The sequence below is a fragment of the Dama dama genome, chromosome 25 (genome assembly GCF_033118175.1).
Source record: "Dama dama isolate Ldn47 chromosome 25, ASM3311817v1, whole genome shotgun sequence".
Classification (NCBI taxonomy): domain Eukaryota; kingdom Metazoa; phylum Chordata; class Mammalia; order Artiodactyla; family Cervidae; genus Dama; species Dama dama.
The window spans coordinates 14,118,909-14,138,436 of NC_083705.1; the positions used below are offsets into that span (position 1 = coordinate 14,118,909).

Below are 19,528 nucleotides of genomic sequence, written 5' to 3' on the forward strand. Positions count from 1 at the left end.
GCTTGCATAGGGATGGGAGGGTCATCTGAAAGTGGAATCTTGAAAGTTGACTATATTGTCAGCTTTTGATGTCTGTGGCCTTAAATATTTAATCCAAGGCAATATTTATGTTTTGGCAAATTTTGGATTAAAACTGTCATAGTTACCTTTGATTAATTATGGGTTCTGCTGGCATCTCAAATTTCGTATTTATTTTGGCAACTGTTATACTGGCACAGACTTTGCCTTTCAGACCAAAATGTTTTTCTTTCCCTTCTTCACCAAGGAGAAACTTCCAGAGTAAGCCAGAGAGAGAAAGTTCCAAGAGCTAGTATAGATACATAGCAATCTGAGAATGATGCTCACAGTCATGTATGTCTTTATAGGAAGACAGTGAGTAAAGGGTATAGCTGAATTTTGGCTTTGATTCTTAAGAATGTCAGTTCAATTCAGTTTAGTTGCTCAGTCGTGTCCAACTCTTTGCAACCCGATGGACTGCAGCACTCCAGGCCTCCCTATCCATTGCCAACTCCTGGAGTTTACTCAAACTCATGTCCATTGAGTTGGTGATGCCATCCAACCATCTCATCCTCTGTTGTCCCCTTCTCCTCTTGCCTTTAGTCTTTCTCAGCATCAGGGTCTTTTCCAATGAGTCAGTTCTTTGAATCAGGTGGCCAGAGCATTGGAGTTTCAGCTTCAGCATCAGTCCTTTCAATGAATATTCAGGATTAATTTCCTTTAGGATGGACTGGTTGGATCTCCTTGCAGTCCAAGGGACTCTTGTGCTTTAGTCAGGTCTACTAATGCTAAAACATACTAACTCAAGTATGACAAGACAAGAACCAGTAATGGAGTGGTTATAGTGGTGGTTCTGTTGAAACTGAACTTAATTGTAAAAAAAAAAAATTGCATCTTAGAGCTTGGAAGAGAGGACTTTGTTTTTGGTTTTGAGAGCAAAAGCTTTCTCTTCATAAGGAAACTGTAAAATAGTTGATATTTAAGCTGGACTGCATCATAATTGTTAAACAGGGTGTAAGCTATAAATCACATTCTGAAGTATCTAATGAAATTAACCTGTGGAATGGACTTGCTTAACTCAGTGGTTCTCAAAGTGTGGTCCCCATCTTCACTTGGAAATTTAGTAGAAATGTGAATTCTTGGACCTACTGAGACCTACTGAATGGAAAACTTTAGGTGTTGACCCTGTAGGCTGTTTCAATAGGACCTCCAAATGATTCTGATATTCTCTTAAGTATGAGTAACACTGGCTTTTATTATTCATCTGGATATATTTTTTAAAGTCTATGAAATTGTAATTTTGGTTTGTGGCATAATTGTAATCAGGTTGTTCCTCCTGGTAGTAATGGACCTACAGATTCATGTGCTTCTTGTGGCTACTTCTGGGATGTTACAAAAAGCCGTGTCATCAGTTACTTGCTGATGTAAATCTTCCTATTTGGCTGTGGCAGTCAGAATTATTCAGGTGTATATTAAAAGGACAGGTCTTGCTCTTTGAAATGCTAATTTGTTTTGCCAGAAGGTTATTTTTATCAACTTTGATTTTCATAGTGGCTTTTGTGGTTTTTCCTTTAGAAATTGCCCTGTGAAGTGGAGATGACATAAACTGAAACCAACCAGTTACTGATGCAACTCAATATATTAAATACAACAATTGAGGTTACCAAAAAAAAAGAAAAAAATCATCTCCGCATTGTAATCAAGTTTGCTGAGCCTTGAAAATAATTGGTGGTCTTTTGTTTTCATTCGTGGTTGTTAAGCTCACGTTTCTGAAGTCAGGCTGGTGGTTCATTCTGCATTCTGTGCTTAACCTGACATTGATAAAGTTACTTAATCATGCTAAGCTACGCCTTCATCTGTGAAATGGGATAATAACTGAACACTTTTTATATAGAATTTTGTGAGGACTAAATGAGATTATGCATGTAAAGCATTAGATCTTGATAAATGTTATCTACTGATATTACTACCACTACTACCATAGCTGCTCCTGTGGTTGGCTCTAGTTAACCTAGAGATGCATGTTCAGTTCAGTTCAGTTCAGTTCAGTTGCTCAGTCATGTCTCACTCTTTGCGACCCCATGAATTGCAGCACGCCGGGCCTCCCTGTCCATCACCAACTCCCGGAGTTTACTCAAACCCATGCCCATCGAGTCGGTGGTGCCATCCAGCCATCTCATCCTCTGTCATCCCCTTCTCCTCCTGCACCTAATCCCTCCCAACATCAGGGTCTTTTCCAATGAGTCAACTCTTCGCATGAGGTGGCCAAAGTATTGAAGTTTCAGCTTCAACATCAGTCCTTCCAAGGAACACCCAGGACTGATCTCCTTTAGGATGGACTGGTTGGATCTCCTTGCAGTCCAAGGGACTCTCAAGAGTCTTCTCCAACACCACAGTTCAAAAGCATCAGAGATGCATGTTAGGTCTCTTAAAATTGTGGAGACATCAATGTGTCATCTCAACAGGAAGAAGGAAGATAAGCCTTCTCTATCTCTTATGTTTTTAGTATCTCTAGTTTTGTATTATCCTATATTTCCTATATACATTTTGTTCTTTTTTTTTGTTTTTCATTTATTGAGTCATGCTTGAGTGCCTCTTATTTGCTAGGTACTAGGCAGCATGTTCCTCACCCCAGGACCCTTAAGGCAGGCAGAGTGTCTCATTTATTCTAATATGTATCTTAATTAGTGTGGTCTTTTGACTGCCATGACCATTATTTTACCCAAAGTAGCACCACCTACTTTGGAGTGAAACTTGGGTTCTTGAATCCAGACTAAGCTGCTGAACTAAGCAGTAATCTACCTGTGCAATAAACTGTGTTTTTCCCTGGTCTTAGTTTGTATCATTAGGTTGAGAATTGTTGTTTAATTGCTCAGTTGTGTCCGACTCTTTTGTGACCCCATAGATTGTAGCCCCCCAGACTCCTGTCCGTGGGATTCTCCAGGCAAGAATACTGAAGTGGGTTGCCATTTCCTTCTCCAAAATTGAGAATAATACAATCTAAATTATAAGGAGGTTTGAAGATTACTAATGACAGTATTTAAAAACTACCTAGAATATTGTCAGATACTTAGTAGATTCTCAATAAAGAATAGATCTGCTTTTGTCTGTGGGCTGCCAAGATAAACTGGCAGTGGCAGGTTGAAGCAAGTAGAGTCATCAGTGTTTTTGTTTTATTTTGAGCTTTTATTGGAAATCAGAACATTCCCCCTTCAATAAATTGTGGTATTTTTTCTTTTTTGATAAAGCTTGTTATTTTGCATTATGTATAGCATAATGAAAACATAGTGATTGTCCTTTTAAGACTTAATAAGAGTTCATTTTCTTATTAATCAATAAAATTAATTAACTCCCACCTTTTTATGGGCAAGAAGTTATAAACTTTCATCAGTCATCCTCATTCACATCTTTGATTCCTGCCAAACTCATTATAATTTAAACTGCAAATCTTGAAAGAGCACAGACTATTTTAGGATATGGGAAAGCTAAAATACAAATGTATTTTGTTGCTGGGAAAGGAACCTTAGAGGTTTAATTAGACTCTTTCCTGTTTCAGATCAGGAATGAGGTCTAGAGGATGAAAGTGCCCAAGCTCACATGACATGTCACACTTCCTAGTGTCTAATGTTCCACGGATTTAGGCCGATGTCCATATTTTGGTCACCATCTCAAGTTAAATTAAGAAGATTCTATTCTATTAGAAGAAATTTTCTTCTATTCTAATAGAAGAAAATTCTATTACTTAACAATTTCTATTTTATAGTTAGTTTACTTTCTGGGAAATGAATTTTAGAAAGTAAATAAATGGTTATGACGTTTGGCTCAATTAGCAAACCAAAAAGGCAAAATCGAAGGATGAAACGTAGAAATCAGAACATTCTTGATTTGACACTCTGGTTTTTGGGCAGAAAAACCAGCATTGTCTGTCTGTTCTTATTTCTTGGGTTTATTTGTGTCTGTCCCCCTCCATCTACTTCTTAATGGCACAGATGTTTATACTTTAGTCCTTTTGGTAAAATTGGGTATTTAAAATAGAAAAAAATCAGTGAGAGAGTAATCAAAAATGATAAACTTTGGACCCTGTCTGAGAACAGAACATTTGCTTGGCAAAATATGTGGCTTGAATTACTATAGCATCATAAGAAACAAAGTGTTATATAAATGTAAAGTAGTTGTAATAATTATGATTTCAAATAAGATTGAATTGTGGGGAGAAGTACATGTTAGACATATTAGGAAAGAATACTGGAATGGGTTGCCATTTTCTTCTCCAGGGGATCTTTCCCACCCAGGGAATCGAACCCAGGCCTCCTGCATTGCAGGCAGATTGTTTACCCACTGAGCTACGAGGAAAGTGAACATATTAGACCAGGGTTGGCAAAAATGTGGTTCTTGTGCCAGTAGGACTTGTATCTTGCATTTCCATGTGTCTTTTGAGGCACTGTTTTCTTCTAAATCCATTCAGAGCCTGAAAATTCTTCTTAACACATTGCATCTGAGAGTCAGAGTTTGTATATTGGTATTTATTTATTAGATTTATATTAAATTGTGACAAATGAAAAGAAAGCTAGTCAAAGTATAAAAAGGATAGAGAGTTTTTTGTTTGTTTTTTAATTCCATCAAGCACTACTGAAAATTTAGATACTCATTTAGGATTTTAGTTTTAATGTACTCTACCAATCATAAGTCAGTGGTTGTTATTTTAGCAAAAACCTTTTTGTTTTAGACAATAGTCTGGAGAGTCCTGGGGCGGGGCAGTATGAAGTGGCTTTGCTGAATTCCACTACCACATTTGGAAACCTCTAGGTGAAAAGGATGCTTCTTGACTTACCAGAAGCAGCTGTCATAAAACAAACCAAACAAAAACACTAATTTTTTTTCCCAACTGATTCTCTTGGGTGCTCTTGTCATTCAGTGATTGGCAAAATGTAAGTCCTAAAAGTTCACAGGTTGCTCACTACTGTAGTTGCATTAAAAAAAAAGGCTGAGGTCTCCTCTTACATCTCCCACACAGCCATTACAGTTTTATTTTGATTACTTACCCCCCGCCCAGCTCTGAAAGGGGATTTAAAAAACAAACCTCAAGATAAGGAAATAGGAGAGGAAAAATACTTTCAACATTTAATAAAAATTACTCAAAGGAATTCATTCATTCATCAATTGAGGAAACGTGTGTGCTTTCTAAGCTGCCATACCCTGTGTGAGGCACAGTGATACAGATACGTGGAACAAGGCTTTTCAGCCTGTTTCACGTCATGGCATACATAGAAAATGAAAATATAGAAGCAGAAATCGTCTGCCCGGGAGTTCCTGCCACATCAGGCCCTCTGGGCAGTCCTGTGTATTGAGGAGATCAACATCTCAACACACCATCACCCTTTGGGAATTGTACACATGGGGAATGTTTGATGTAAGACATACTTCCTACCTTTGGGAAACTGACAGTCAGAGGACATAGGCAAGTGAAGACACTGAGCATTAGTGTCTCCAAGACTGATTTTGTTGTGGAAATAGAGATAGTGGCTGGCCTGATTTTGAGTGTGACTTATAGGTTGTTGAAGGCAGGACAGATCCAGTGACTGCAGAATGAGATAGTGGAATTTGTTCTTAACTTCTTTCTCCAGTTATGCCTCAAATCCACTTGACTTCCAAAAGAATATGCAATAAAGTTTTGATTTAATTCAGTGCTTGAGATGAGGAAGGCTAAAAACAGAAGAGTTTCTCCTTTTTGTGAACACACTTAGAAGTTCTCATTCTGGCCACCTGTCCTCTTGCCTCTCTCTGTTGACCATATTGAGAAGATGAGGACAATGAGGAAAGAATCAGGAGGAAAAGTGGGAAAGATATTCTGGGGGAGCCATACTAGTTTAGAGCAGAAGAGCATGTTAAGACATCGACTCCCCTTCCCATCTTTATCCCCTGCCATCACAGGGGAAAAAACCTGTAACACTGTCTACTTTAAATATAGATTATATCCAAGTATAACTACCCTTGGACCCTTCAGGTTGTGGAACTTAAAAAAAAAAAAAAGTTTGTGTCCCATAACAGTGAACATTTTTGGATATCTGTTTGGTGGGTGGGGTCAGGAGGAGTGGTCCCTATTTCAGGGAAGAATAATAATAGTACAGGGTGAGTAGTGTTATAGAAGGACAAAGGAGAAATGTCAGAATGATCAAAAGATGGAAGAAGTACTCTATCAAACTTAAAGTTCTAGAAGTTAGCTGGAATGTGGAAAATGAGATCCTAAGTCTGAAAGAAAAGGGGGGAGGGGATAAAATTAGGCATATTATTTGAAAAAGCCAAAACTTTGAATTAAAAAGTAATGAGAGAAAAATATCATTGAAGAGCGAGTTCTGAAATCATACTTCTAAAATTCCTTTGGAAGCTCCTTTTTATTTAATAACCTTAATAATCTTTGTAGGTGTATATTTATTCTCAAGGTAGGTCAGAAACATGTATTGTACTGCTTTCCCTTTAGTATTTAACTTGAAAATGTTTTCATCTCCTTTTCACTATCAAGCTAAACTTTGGTTTTAGTGATCTCTAATACCCTGAAGAATGCCGCAGCATCAGCATGGTTGTATATTTTCAGATTCCTCACCCACTCATGAAGTCCGTTTTGTTAAGGGTTGAGACCAGCAGTGTTCTCCATATCCTGTCTTCCCTTTATTCTAATGGCAGAAAAATCAAGACTACTTGGCCACATAGTGGTCTTGTAGACATTTGATGACTATTTTCAGATCTTGGCTTGTGAGTAAATATAGCTATTCTGAATAGCACATGTAGATGTCACCTTAACAGATTACTGCTGGAACAAGTTTGGGAAACTTTGCCACATTACTGAAATCTTAAGTGACAGAGAAAGTCTATGAATTCTATTTTTATATGTATTTAATATTCTTAACCATATGAGAATAGTTTTTGCTTTGTTCTTGAAAGTAATGCTTTTATTGATGATTATTATTGGAAATCAAGTCAGTCTTTGCTGAGTCCTGGGTACTTGTGATTTTGGTGTTTTGCAAGTGTTAAAAATAAAATGTAGTAATAATGTGCCTTACATGGAGAGGGAAGAAAATTCCGGCTTTTTGATCTGTGTCCCATCAGATGCAGCTTATTATTTTCTTTTATAATTATATGCTATTTTAAAAGTGGTTTCTGGCTGTTTGTGTTTACAGGATCGCCCCAGGACTTTTGACATGCACTCATTGGAGAGTTCACTCATTGACATAATGAGAGCTGAAAATGATTCGATTAAAGGTAATTTTCCAAATGTAACTATTTGATTTTAGTAAATAGTGTAAAATGTGTATTATTATCTGTGTAACTTGATGAGCAATATGGCAAGTATTATAGGTTCACATTTTAAATATCCAGTTCCATCTATTTTATACATGTATCTCATTTTGTTCAAAAATCAAACTTACTTGATAGACATCCACTGTAAGCTCTTTACAATACCAATTAAGGGAACTACAAGAGTACTAATTGCTAAGGGAGGGCAGTTAACTGGAAAGATGGGAACCATGCTTCTCATTTTTTTACTCTTTAAGTCAAAACCTGCTTAGTATTGCTCACCTGTATGTCTGTTCACCAATGACAATAACTATACACTAGGAAGAGTTCAAATGTTGATAGATCTTTTGGCCTAGTTTCACCTTTTTTTTTTTTTTTTTTTAAATGGCCAACAGTTTCAAAGTTAAAATGAAACTTTGTAGTTCTTGAAATCCTTTTTATATATTATGTTAAAAAAATCGTGCTATTCCCACTTGGATCCTGGTCTCAATTCTTTTACTGAGTAAGATATTGCAGTTTGACTAGGCCTCAATTTCTTCATCTCTAATAAAGTACTTAGAACCACTCTTATAATAAGGGACTTAATAATGGGGAACTTTAAAAACACAGATGCCTGGGTGTGGCTTATGATTTTTTTTAATATCTCAGATGATGTTCATGTGTAGCCAGAGTTGAGAATGACCAGATTAGGTGTTCTTTAAGGGCCATTCTAGCTCTGATGTTATGAAAACTACCCCACAAAATAAACATTTTTCTGCAAAAATTCTCATTTTATTATACTGCAGAATTTACCTGTTTGTTTTTAAAAACATTTGGGTTGTTTGGTATATTTGGTCCTATCACTTAAGTTGTTCATTCATTCAATGTTTATGAGCCTGCTTTTTGCCAAGACAGCTTTGTACTAGGATCAAAGGTGGCAAGGAGCCTATGACTTTAAGTGGTAACTATCTTGGCCTAGTTTTCTTTCTGTTTGGTTTACCATATTTCTGATGCAGTAAAACTGTTTTTCAGCAGACCTATAACAGTAACTTTTTTAATGAGAAATTTTTTTTAAGTCTGGAAAGATGAAAACTATGTGAAAAAATATGTATCTCTCTGATTTTGAAATAGGATTATTCTGAATGTCTTTACTGAATTCCTCATGGACTTCTGATGTTCTCCAGTGGGGTTGTATGCTTTGTTTCTGAGGAAAGATGGTCTTTCGGAATTGGCTTTTTATTTTGTTACTTCTTAGCACTCTGACTTTGGCTAGTCCTTCAGCCTCTCTGACCCTTTGTTTTCCCAGCAGATAAGTGAGGAGAGTCTAAGGCTCTTCATAGCACCAGAAAAACTGCACACTTTAAAATAAAGTAGCTAAAGGAGAAATCCGAATATAGTTTGTGGATTGTAGAGTCTCACTTTCCTGGTTTTGTACTATAGTTACATAAGATGTTCCCAATTAAGGACACTGAGTAAAGGGTACACAGAATTTCTGTACTACTTTTTGTAACTTGCTGTGAATCTGTGGTTGTTTCCTTAATTGATTTAAATTGATTTAATCAGCAACTTCTTTTAAGAGCCTCTTCTCTTATGTTGTAGATACTAGGGATAATAATTAGAACTCATTTTCATGATAAGTGCCTGTGTCTTTTATCAGAGAAACAGTTTACAAATGGCAGCAGTCATAAACCCTTTATTATGTCATGCTTCTAAGAAGTAGGGCTTCCCTTGTGGCTCAGCTAGTAAAGAATGCCCCTGTAATGTGGGAGACCTGGGTTTGATCCCTGGGCTGGGAATATCCCCTAGAGAAGAGAAAGACTCCAGTATTCCTTTTAGAATACTCACTCCAGTGTTCTGGCCTGGAGAATTCCATGGACTGCATAGTCCATCGGGTCGCAAAGAGTCAGACACGACTGAGTGACCTTCACTTCATTTCACTTCTAAGAAGTAAGCCTCTAGTATTTTTATAAGAGTTTGTACACATTTTTCCAATAGGATTAACAACGTTTGCTTGGTTTATCAGATGTAGTCAGGACAACTCAGATTTATTTTTTCTTTTCTAGTTCAGTAAGTGGCTTATTGTATAAACTTCTGCCTTTATTCTATGAAAAGAAAGTGTTAGTTGCTCAGTCATGTCCGACTCTTTGTGACCTCATGGACTGCAGCCCACCAGGCTTCTTTGTCCATGTGATTCTCCAGGCAAGAATACTGGAGTGGGTAGCCATTCCTTTCTCCAGGAGATCTTCCTGATCCAGGGATTGAAAATGGGTCTCCTGCATTGCAGGCAGGTAGTCTTTACTATCTGAATCACCATATTCCCTTTTTAATCTCTTATTACCAATACTTACCTAAATAATTACCTAGACTCATTTTCTAGAGATAATTAAAAGATAAGTCTGGTGACAGAGTTAAATCTGATTGATCTAATATGGGAACACAAAGATTTTGTAAAATTGTGATTTATAAGAGGAAATAAGCCAGAATGGAAAGACCGTGGGTTTTCAAGCCAGAGAGACTGGGATTTAAATTGCCGTTCTGCCACTGGTTTGTGGTGATTTAGAAGATTAAATGATATGATATGTCTATAAAATCCAGCATACTGCCCAGTTCATTGAGAAAACACTCAATATATGGTATTGATTTTTATTACTAAACATCTATTTGTCTGTTTTCATGCTTATCAAATGAGAAAACCAGTTTCAATATAAGGTGCCAAGGTGACTTAAGCATATTACATGAATTTGTGTATTTTTTCCTTTTAAGAGCAGTAAGGACTTCGTAGATGAGTTCATGGCCCTAAAATGTCAGACAGTAGTTGTGCTTTATTTATTTTTTTTTTTAAACCAAGATGATGAACTTTGTACCATTGTAGTCCATTGCAGTGCAGTTTTGCTCATGGGAACACTTTATTTCTTGTCAGAGTCTCCTCTTTCCTTTTAAAGTAATAATGCCTATCCATTTTAAAGGAAATAAGTGGCCTCTTCATGTGCTTTGCTTCCTTAGAAATAGAGTAGACAGAAAATAGGCATTATTTCTGTGAGATTAGTGTAGAACAATATGGTTTTCAGAAAGATGGTATAAAGATGCAATTAAAAGAACTAATATGAAAATTATTTTTAAAAAACTATCATGTGGAGGCAGATTTTATATTTGGGTTCGTTTTATCTTAAAATGATTTTATAAAATGTATTTTGAATGACTTCATTTATTTTTATTTTCATTTGCAATCCCACGTAGATATGTGGTTTGTGTGTATATGTTTAAATAATAAAGCCTAAAATTTATACAAGATCTGTCAATTGAATGAATTTGTAAGGCTGTATTATTTATTTACATTAAAAAAAATTAAATTAGTTTAGTTTTTGGGGGGGGGAAGAAACTCCCTTAATAAAGAGGATTTAAAATTTTATTTTTGCCATCAACAGACAAGATGTTAATATGTCTATGTTTAGAAACTTTCAACTTTCAAATATAATTTTTCAGTTTTTTTATGAATATGCTGTTGATTCCAGTTGGCTTGTTTAGCAGCCTTTAAAAAGATAAAAGAAATGTGCAAATGGAATAGCTAGCTTTCATTTCATAATTTACATTAGGTTTTTTTCCTACAGTTTATTTAAAAATAGTTTTTCTAAGAATTTTAAGGCTTCTTATCATCTTTTCCATGTACAGAGGTTTACCTCTGAGAGGAAAAGGTCCTCCCTCTGCCTTATCTCTAGGTCCTTTCACTGATCAGCTGGCATGTCTGTATGTTATTTTTACCCATGAAATTATGTATTGCCTTCTCCATAGCTAACACCAGTGACAATCTGTAGCAGTTCTTCCCCAGAGACCGATTTCATTTTCCTCATTGTATACCCAGTCTCCTAAGCTAAGAGCCTGCGCTGTACACCATTTTTGAGTTATCTCCGAGATGGCAGCTTGCACATTGCTACAATAATTATTAGGCTTATCAAGTAATTCCTTCACCTGGACAGGAAAATCTTTTACCATTGTAGATGCTGAGATGTTTATTTGGGAAATATTGTGTCTTAGTGTTATTTGTGTTTTCTCTTGCCTGTGAAATTGGTACTTACTGTTTAGAAATGGAGCACCATGAAATAGGTTAAAATCACGTGCCAATGCATCTGCTTTTAGTCTCTGAAGCATAGCGTGGACACAGAGAAATAAAGACTCATGAAGTGGTATTATTTTCAGTATACGTAGGAGAGTCCTCTAAAAATTAAGGGGCTTTTTTTTTCTTTTCTGTATGTGAATGGAATAAAGGAATATAGGCATAAACCAGTTTTCTGGTTTATGGTTATTACTGGAAGCAGAGGGAGACAGCACTGGAATAAAGAGACAAATTATCAGAAAGAAAACTATCAGATGTCAGACAGTTGAACAATCCATAGTTTCATATTAGTGGTTGAGTGTTTTAAATCCTATATATGAAAACAATTTAATATCCAGTTTGCTTCATTTCACTGGAAAGCCTAATGAGACAGCAAAATTATTGAGTGAACAAAGGCAATCTGTAAATTGTCAAAACATTATATAGTTGTTCTTCAGATATTAATTAACTAAGTTATGATCAGAATACCATTTTAATTTTCCTCGAAATATTGTGAAATTAGAGTCTTTTACTCTTCATGTTGTTACAGAATGCATCTTGCTTCCAGGTTTTGGAAGGGGGAGCTCAGTGTTATCTACCCCAGTCTCGCTGAGTTTCAGGCATTTTAAAATACTTAATTTGCATGTGGGCAATGATGATTGCATTCAGAAATGGAAGTTATTTAAAAGTGCCAGTCTTTTACATATTCCCCTGGTGCCCGAGAAACCTATTGCATATGTTGAGTAAGTGTGGGAGTATGTTGTACAGTTAAACCTTAGTGCCTTACTTGCGTCATGTATTCATTTAATAAGAACTTATTTGAAGAGCTGGACCTATCCCCCAAATGCTATGTATTTTAACTCCTGACTGCTTAAGGTATTGTGACCTTGCATTTTAAAACAACTTCTGGGAATTTTTTTCTTTATCTGCACATTAAATTAGAGGGCTCTCCCCCGACTATTTTTCATATGTGTGAATTTGTTTGAAACAAATGCCTAAACGAGTGCGCAAGTGATGATTCCATCTGTGCCTTTTTTCTTTGTTGCTAAGAAAAACCATTTAAAATAATCTCTCTAGAAGAAAATCTTGAAAGTCAGTTGAAAGTTGAGTACACAAAGCCAGTTTTGTTAATTTTGAGTAAGATTTTTTGTGTCACTGTGAGAGAGAGAGTGACTGTTGGAATAATTACCTAAATTCTGTATCTCTACAGCAGTGGAAGGAGTAAAGTTAGTGCTACTTTAAAAAGATATCATAAGTAATAACCAGAAAACCTTAAATTTTCCTTGGATTCACAGTTCTTTTCATATTCCTATATGTAAAATTGTAGTCACGTAGTTCTGTGTCTTCAAGAACAGGTTTTATATACTGATACAGATGTTTTGAACAGATATTGTATATGACTTTATGTACACCGAGATAGCTCTAGAAACCTTCCATCAGAGTTTCTGAAAATAGGACTAAATTTTATATTCAGTTATAAATGTGAGTTTCAGAGTACATGCAGTTTTAAATAGGAAAGGAACTTTTACAAAGTAATTTCTATTGCTACACTATTAAAATGAATTATTTGAAATAGTGGTGGGGGGGATATAATTTCTTATAGTGTTTCATCATTTTCTGTTTAAATCAGTGGCAATTTGTGGAAAGACAGCTATGTACTACTATGCAACCCAGTCCCCAGTCACCTTTTTAAAGGATTAGATGGATGTTTTTCTTCAAGGAAAAATGCATATTTTCTTCAGTGCATATTTTTCTTAAATATGCACCATATTTAATGGTGCATGATACAAAGTACCATAGAGAAGATATGGATAATGCAAAGCAACTAAATTATACTTGGATTCATATTCAAATTTCTCTTTCCTAGCAAATTACCATTATGTGGTATCACATGTCTTTTGGTGAATTGGAATATCTTTAAATACTACAAGCCTTGAAGACTCAAGAGTCTTCCAGGCAGCTGCTCTGCAAACCTGGCTGGTTCTTTCTTCCTCAGTTTGGATGATACCAAATAATTCAAAGCAGCATAGCAGGGGAGTGAGTAGCGGAGGGCTCTCGGGAGGAGAAAATTGCCTTACTCTTAGAAGCCTCTTGAGTAATGGAGTAAGGCACACAGCAGAGAATACAGTTTATAAACTTGGTTATAGTGAACTTTGCGTGTGGCTGTTGAGAAGTGAAGTGATTTCCTCTCCTTCTACACTCTCCCTTTCCTGACTGCTGAAATGGAACATCCTAAACAGTCTTTTTCTTTTGCTTAGTTGTGCTGAAGGATGGGACCTGGGCTTCTGCGTTGAGGTAACTTCCTTTGTGAGGAAGGAGGGGACAAAGTGGTGGACCATGATTGTCTTTTCTATTCCTGGTGCAGGTTGTTTTCTGAATTCAGACCCACTCCTTTCTGGTTCAGTGTTGCTCAGCATTCCTTTGATTCCTCATAGCACTGTGTACACAGAGTTTACAAAGGTGTGGGTTTCAAACTGTGTGACTGTACTTTTCCAGGTTGGAGGATTGCTGTTGTTTCAGGTTTGTTTTGTTTTAACTTTTTCAAGGGGAGGAGGGGAAAGGGAAATTCCTAGGAGAACAGAATGGGATGTCTGTGAACACTGATGTGCTGGTAGCCTGAGACTGAAGTCTTCCTTATTCTAAGCTCTGAACTGAAACCAACCTGGTTCATACTAAATGCTCCTTGTGCCTTGGCCAGATCCTCATCTGCCGGACTTTTTATATAACATGTGCTGGTAAATACAAAGTCGTGATCCTTTGCCCTCCACGTGTTGGTGATGAAATATTGACCCTTGTTCTTATTTGTTCTGAAAATCATATAAGTAGGTGTCACAAGAGGGGAATTTGTCTTATGTCATCCATGATTGGTCCATAATTACTCAAGCAGTCTCCACATCTTAATCCTGAACGTTGAACACAAAGAATCTTATTTGAGTCCAGGAAAATTGAGTAGGCATCTTAAAACATTATTGTAACACTGTTTTTACCCAGTTGAGAAGTGAGGGTAAAGGGAGCCAGAGGTGAAAGTGACGATAAATTTTTTGTTATTTAGAAGGTTAAAAAGCCTAACTATTTCTAAAGATGCTTTTAACTCACACAGCTTTTTCTTTTTTTTTGCAGCTGTATTAAAGCTCATATACTTTATGGCTGTTGTGATTTAATTTTGTTAGACTCACATTCAGGGCAGGGATTGGTAAAGAAATAAATATTGGTAATATTTATTGGTAAAGAAATTGGTAAATTTCTTGGTAAATTGGTAATATTTATTGGTTAAGAAATAAATATATGTGACAGTTTACACTTAGAAATACCATATCAAAACCCAAGCAGCAATCAGGTAGCAATTTTATGAGTGCTTTTCTATAATGTACATTTTCACATTAAGTATTGTGTAAAACTTAATAAATATAGATATTACAACATGGACAGATAATATTATTTTCCATTCAGAAGTGAAATCTGAATAGCGTTTAAGTAGTAAGGTTTTCAGACTTTGTCAGCAGGTTGTCAGTGTCAAAATATTAGGGATCTCCCTACTGTATAAAGAGTAGAAGGAGGTCCAGAACATTTATAGAGATCCATTTTGTTCATGCCTCATGTCTAAATTAATAATAGTATATTGTACCTTTTGATAGTGTCACTTACTATTTTTCTGTTTTTTCCTTCTATATGGTAAAATTCTGTAGAGAGGTGACTTGCTGTTTCATTTCCTGATAGCTACTAGAACAGCTCTATATGCTATTAATCTGCATAATGAAAGCCCTTTTGATTATGGAGTAATACAATGGTGAGTTGTCTGTGAAGGTTTAAGACTTTCCTTAATCCTGTTATATAATCCTAGAATGTTATTTGCTGACATTGAGGGAGGGGAAGCCATGCCACTTGATTCATAGCTCTCATAAAAATATCCGAGATTCTCTTTGTATTCAATTTAACAACAGGAAGCAGAACAGTTGCTTAACTGTGCCACAAATTATTTCTTCCTGAAATGTATGGAATCTCAACCTAAATAATGTAGGCAGTTGATTCAGTCATCAGTTGTGTATACCTGATTTGTTAATTTCTTTATTTGCTACTCCTTATTTATTCCCCTCATGTTGCCACTCTCCTCACTACCAAATTTAAAAGAGGGAAAAGAGAGAAGTGTTGATGAACTTGTTGCTGTTCTGCAAAAGAAGTACCTTTTAACTAGTTTTAAACTAGTTCACTTCAGTTCAGTCACTCAGTCGTGTCCAACTCTGCGACCCCATGGACTGCAGCACTCCAGGTCTCCCTATCCATCACCACTCCCAGAGTATACTCAAACTCATGTCCATTGAGTTGGTGATGCCATCCATCCGTCTCATCCTCTGTCGTCCCCTTCTCTTCCTGCTTTCAACCTTTCCCAGCATCAGGGTCTTTTCCAATGAGTCAGCTCTTCACATCAGGTGGCCAAAATATTGGAGTTTCAGCTTCAGCATCAGTCCTTCCAATGAATATTCAGGACTGATCTCCTTTAGGATAGACTGGTTGGATGTCCTTGCAGTTCAAGGGACTCTCAAGAGTCTTCTCCAACACCACAGTTCAAAGGCATCAATTCTTTGTTGCTCAGCTTTCTTTATGGTCCAACTCTCACATTCATACATGATTTCTGGTAAAACGATAGCCTTGAGACAGACCTTTGTTGACAAAGTAATGTTCCTGCTTTTTAACATGCTGTCTAGGTTGGTCATAGCTTTTCTTCCAAGGAACAAGCATCTTTTAATTTCATGGCTGCAGTCACCATCTGCAGTGCTTTTGGAGCCACACAAAATAAAGTCTGTCACTGTTTCCTCATCTGTTTGCCATGAAGTGATGAGACCAGATGCCATGATCTTAGTTTTCTGAATGTTGAGTTTTAAGCCAACTTTTTCACTCTCCTTTTTCACTTTTAAACTAGTTACTACTTTTCAGGTCAGGTATGGAGATGGCCTGGCTGCCTCTGGGCTTCATTATTTTGTCTGATTTGTCTGACAGACTGAGTCTGAATTCAGTTGCACATCAGTGCACTCCATTCTAAAAGCAGGTCTCTTTTTTATTCTGCTTATTACCTGGTAACCAGTCAATTAAGAACATTAGTGAAACTCTGAAGGGAAAGTCATTCCATCATCTCTTTGGTATCCAGTTGAGCTGATGCCAGTTGCTATACATTGGGAAAGAGAAGGAGGAATCAACCAAATAGAGCAACTTTTTTTAATTCTTGAGAACCAGCACTGAAGTGCAGATCTTCTGAAGAGCAGCCATGATTAATTACTGTTAATTTGTATAAAGAATCTAAAAATAAAGTCTTTACTTCTACTGGCTATAATATTCCAAATAGTAAATGTCTGTCATGATTAATTTAATGGAGATGCTTATAAATTGGCCACTTGATGTCCTTATTGTAAAAGATCAGAAGTTGTTAGCTTATAGTAGACTTTCCCAAAATGTAAGAAATAAAGAGAAGCACTGAGGAGTATATTAAGACCTGGTTTTGCCATTAACAGTTACATGGCTTAAGTTGGTCACTTCCCTCTAGATCTTGGTGTCTTCACCTAAAAGAGGAAGTGAAGGGATTGAACTTGGTGAAGTTTAAGTTACTATCAGCAATTCCTTACAGTCTCTGGCATGGTATTCCTAAATGTCAAGGTTAAAGGTTTAATGACTGGAAACAGCATATGGGTTTCATGTGAGCATTTACTGTTGAGTAGCTTGGAAGAAGGGATAAACCAGAAGTCAGTCAGATCTGCTCAGTTGGGTGGAGGCTTTGTTTCTAGAGTGCCTTTTTTCTTTTTGAGACAGGCTAAAAATGCTATGTCTAGAAAGCAGTTGTTTACACTTGGCTTTGTGTAATGTTTCTGTTCTTAATTTGTGGATCATGGGCCTCTTCCGCCATAGTAATTATTTGATGGGATCCAGGAACCTGTTGGACTTCCCTGGTGGCTCAGACGGTAAAGCGTCTGTCTACAATGTGGGAGACCTGGGTTCGATCCCTGGGTTGAGAAGGTTCCCTGGAGAAGGAAATGGCAACCCACTCCACTACTCTTGTCTAGAAAATCCCATGGACGGAGGAGCCTGGTGTCCATGGGGTCACAAAGAGTCGGACATGACTGAACGACTTCACTTCAGGACACTGTTAGAACCAAGCATTCCAGTTAGATGATAGATGTGTTATGTGTATGTTGCATGATTATCTTTTAAAGCATGCAGATGCTGATGTAATACAATGAAAATACATTTAAAGGTGTTGCTGAATTCACAATAGCCTTTTATTGTTAAGGGCTTTTCTTGTGATGGTTTTACTTGTAATATCCACTGGAGTGGGGCTTGAGGGCTTCAGTTATGGTGGGGAGCCTCTGCAAAAATTTTGATTAGCGTAGGTCTTAATAATTATGAAATGTTATGAAACACTGCTGTGGAGAACTTCTCTAATTGTTCAGCTTTAAACTCCTGCCATTAGAATGTTCCCCATTACCAAAAAGAACATAACTGAAAAAGGAATTCCATAGAGGAAAATGGTGAGGATGAGGACAAAGGGGGAGTAAGGAGTCACTTACCTTATCCTAGCGTATCATCTCCACCACGTATTACTAGCATTTTGGAATGTTGTCTCCGGGGGCATCTGTAGCCATCTTTTTGCTTTTTGAAGCATGGCTAGGGGTGTGGACTGTTCAGATTACAGCTGGCATAGTGCCAGGGGCACAGGGAGCCCTGTGACAACGGGGGTGCACCCTGGTGTGGGGTAACACGGTGCCCTTGTTAGGAGGGGGAGAGGGCCTTCTTCAAGCCATGTAGTACTTCTACATTTTAGCTACAGCTTAAATTCCCGCTCCATGTATTGGGTAGCAGTAGACCACAGTGCACATTTGATGCTGGTCTATATATTTCTTTTTTGATGTGGACCTGGACATTCTTTATAGGAAGCAGTGTTAACAACAAGTTTCAAGTGAAAGGGCAATTACTTCTGATACCATTTCTTTGACTTTTATGCTTTGCCCCTTCTGAAAATTATCTCTAATTTAAGCCTTACAATAACCTTCCATGTGAGTTTTGTGGTCTCCAGTTTATGGTTGAAGAGACTATAGTTCCAAGAGATACAATAGCTTTGGAAGTCAGTCGACTAACTGGTGCCTAGAGAATCAGGATGGGAACACATAGCCTCCGGCTGATGGTCCAGTAGCCACACAGTAGATATTTATGTGCGGCATTTATGAGGAGACAAACATTAAAAACGTTTATTTTAATACACTTTAGGCATTCAAGTGTCTTAATTTCTTTGTAGGAAACTGGGGACAGAATTTAAAATCTGTATTTTATCATAATCTTCTGTAAAAATTCACATTTCACACACCTGCCAATTTCTTATTGGAGGGTACCTTTCAGAGGGTGAAGGTCTGGAATCACTGAGGGAACTTTTCCAAGCTGGCTTTTTCTTTTTCCTCATTCTGATTCACCAGGTCTGTCGTGAGACTTAAGCATGTTTATTCCAGAAGTGATTCAGATAGACTGCTTTCCCTCCTCACCCCACCCTCATTCTGCTTTGAGAACCACTTTGAATATATATGTAAAGTCTGAAGTTATGGGAGGCTGTTCATAAAACAAATATGTTATCAAGCAGATAGTGCCAAACACTATTTTAGCCTGTTGGGATATATCAGGAAATAAAAAATAAGACTCGACCTCATGTAGCTTATCCTCCAGATAACTTGCAGACACCTTCGAACAGCCTTTTTATTATTTAGTTTTGAAGACTAATGAATAAGAGGAAGACTAAGTGCCTTTAGTATTAATAAAGGAAAATAAGAACAGGGCCTTTTGAGAAATAACAAATGAAACTAGATATGAAATTCAAGTGAATGTTAAGATTCAATCAAGTCATCAGAATTTATATTCAGTAAGTGATTAGTTGCTGATAGGTGTGTATGCAGAATGCCAGTTACTGACTGCTGATTGCTTTTGGGATTTGGACTTCAGTAACCAGTGTTAAGGGGCTTCCCAGGTGGCACTAGTGATAAAGAACCCACCTGTGCGTGCAGAAGACATAAGAGACTTGGGTCCGATCCCTGGATCGGGACAATCCCCTGGAGGAGGGCATGAAAACCCACTCCGGTATTCTTATCTGGAGAATGCCACGGACAGAGGAGCCTGCAGGCTACAGTCCACAGTGTCACA

The 19,528-nt window shown here is 37.1% G+C and overlaps 1 protein-coding gene across 3 annotated transcripts in view; it reads left to right on the plus strand.

Annotated features, from left to right (window-relative positions):
- Positions 1-19,528, plus strand: part of CPEB4 (cytoplasmic polyadenylation element binding protein 4) — a 69,442-nt gene that overhangs the window by 12,643 nt on the left and 37,271 nt on the right. For all 3 annotated transcript variants that reach the window (XM_061129521.1, XM_061129522.1, XM_061129523.1), the window contains exon 2: positions 7,173-7,254. In XM_061129521.1, the coding sequence (XP_060985504.1) occupies positions 7,173-7,254 (82 nt within the window). The remainder of the gene's footprint in view (positions 1-7,172; positions 7,255-19,528) is intronic.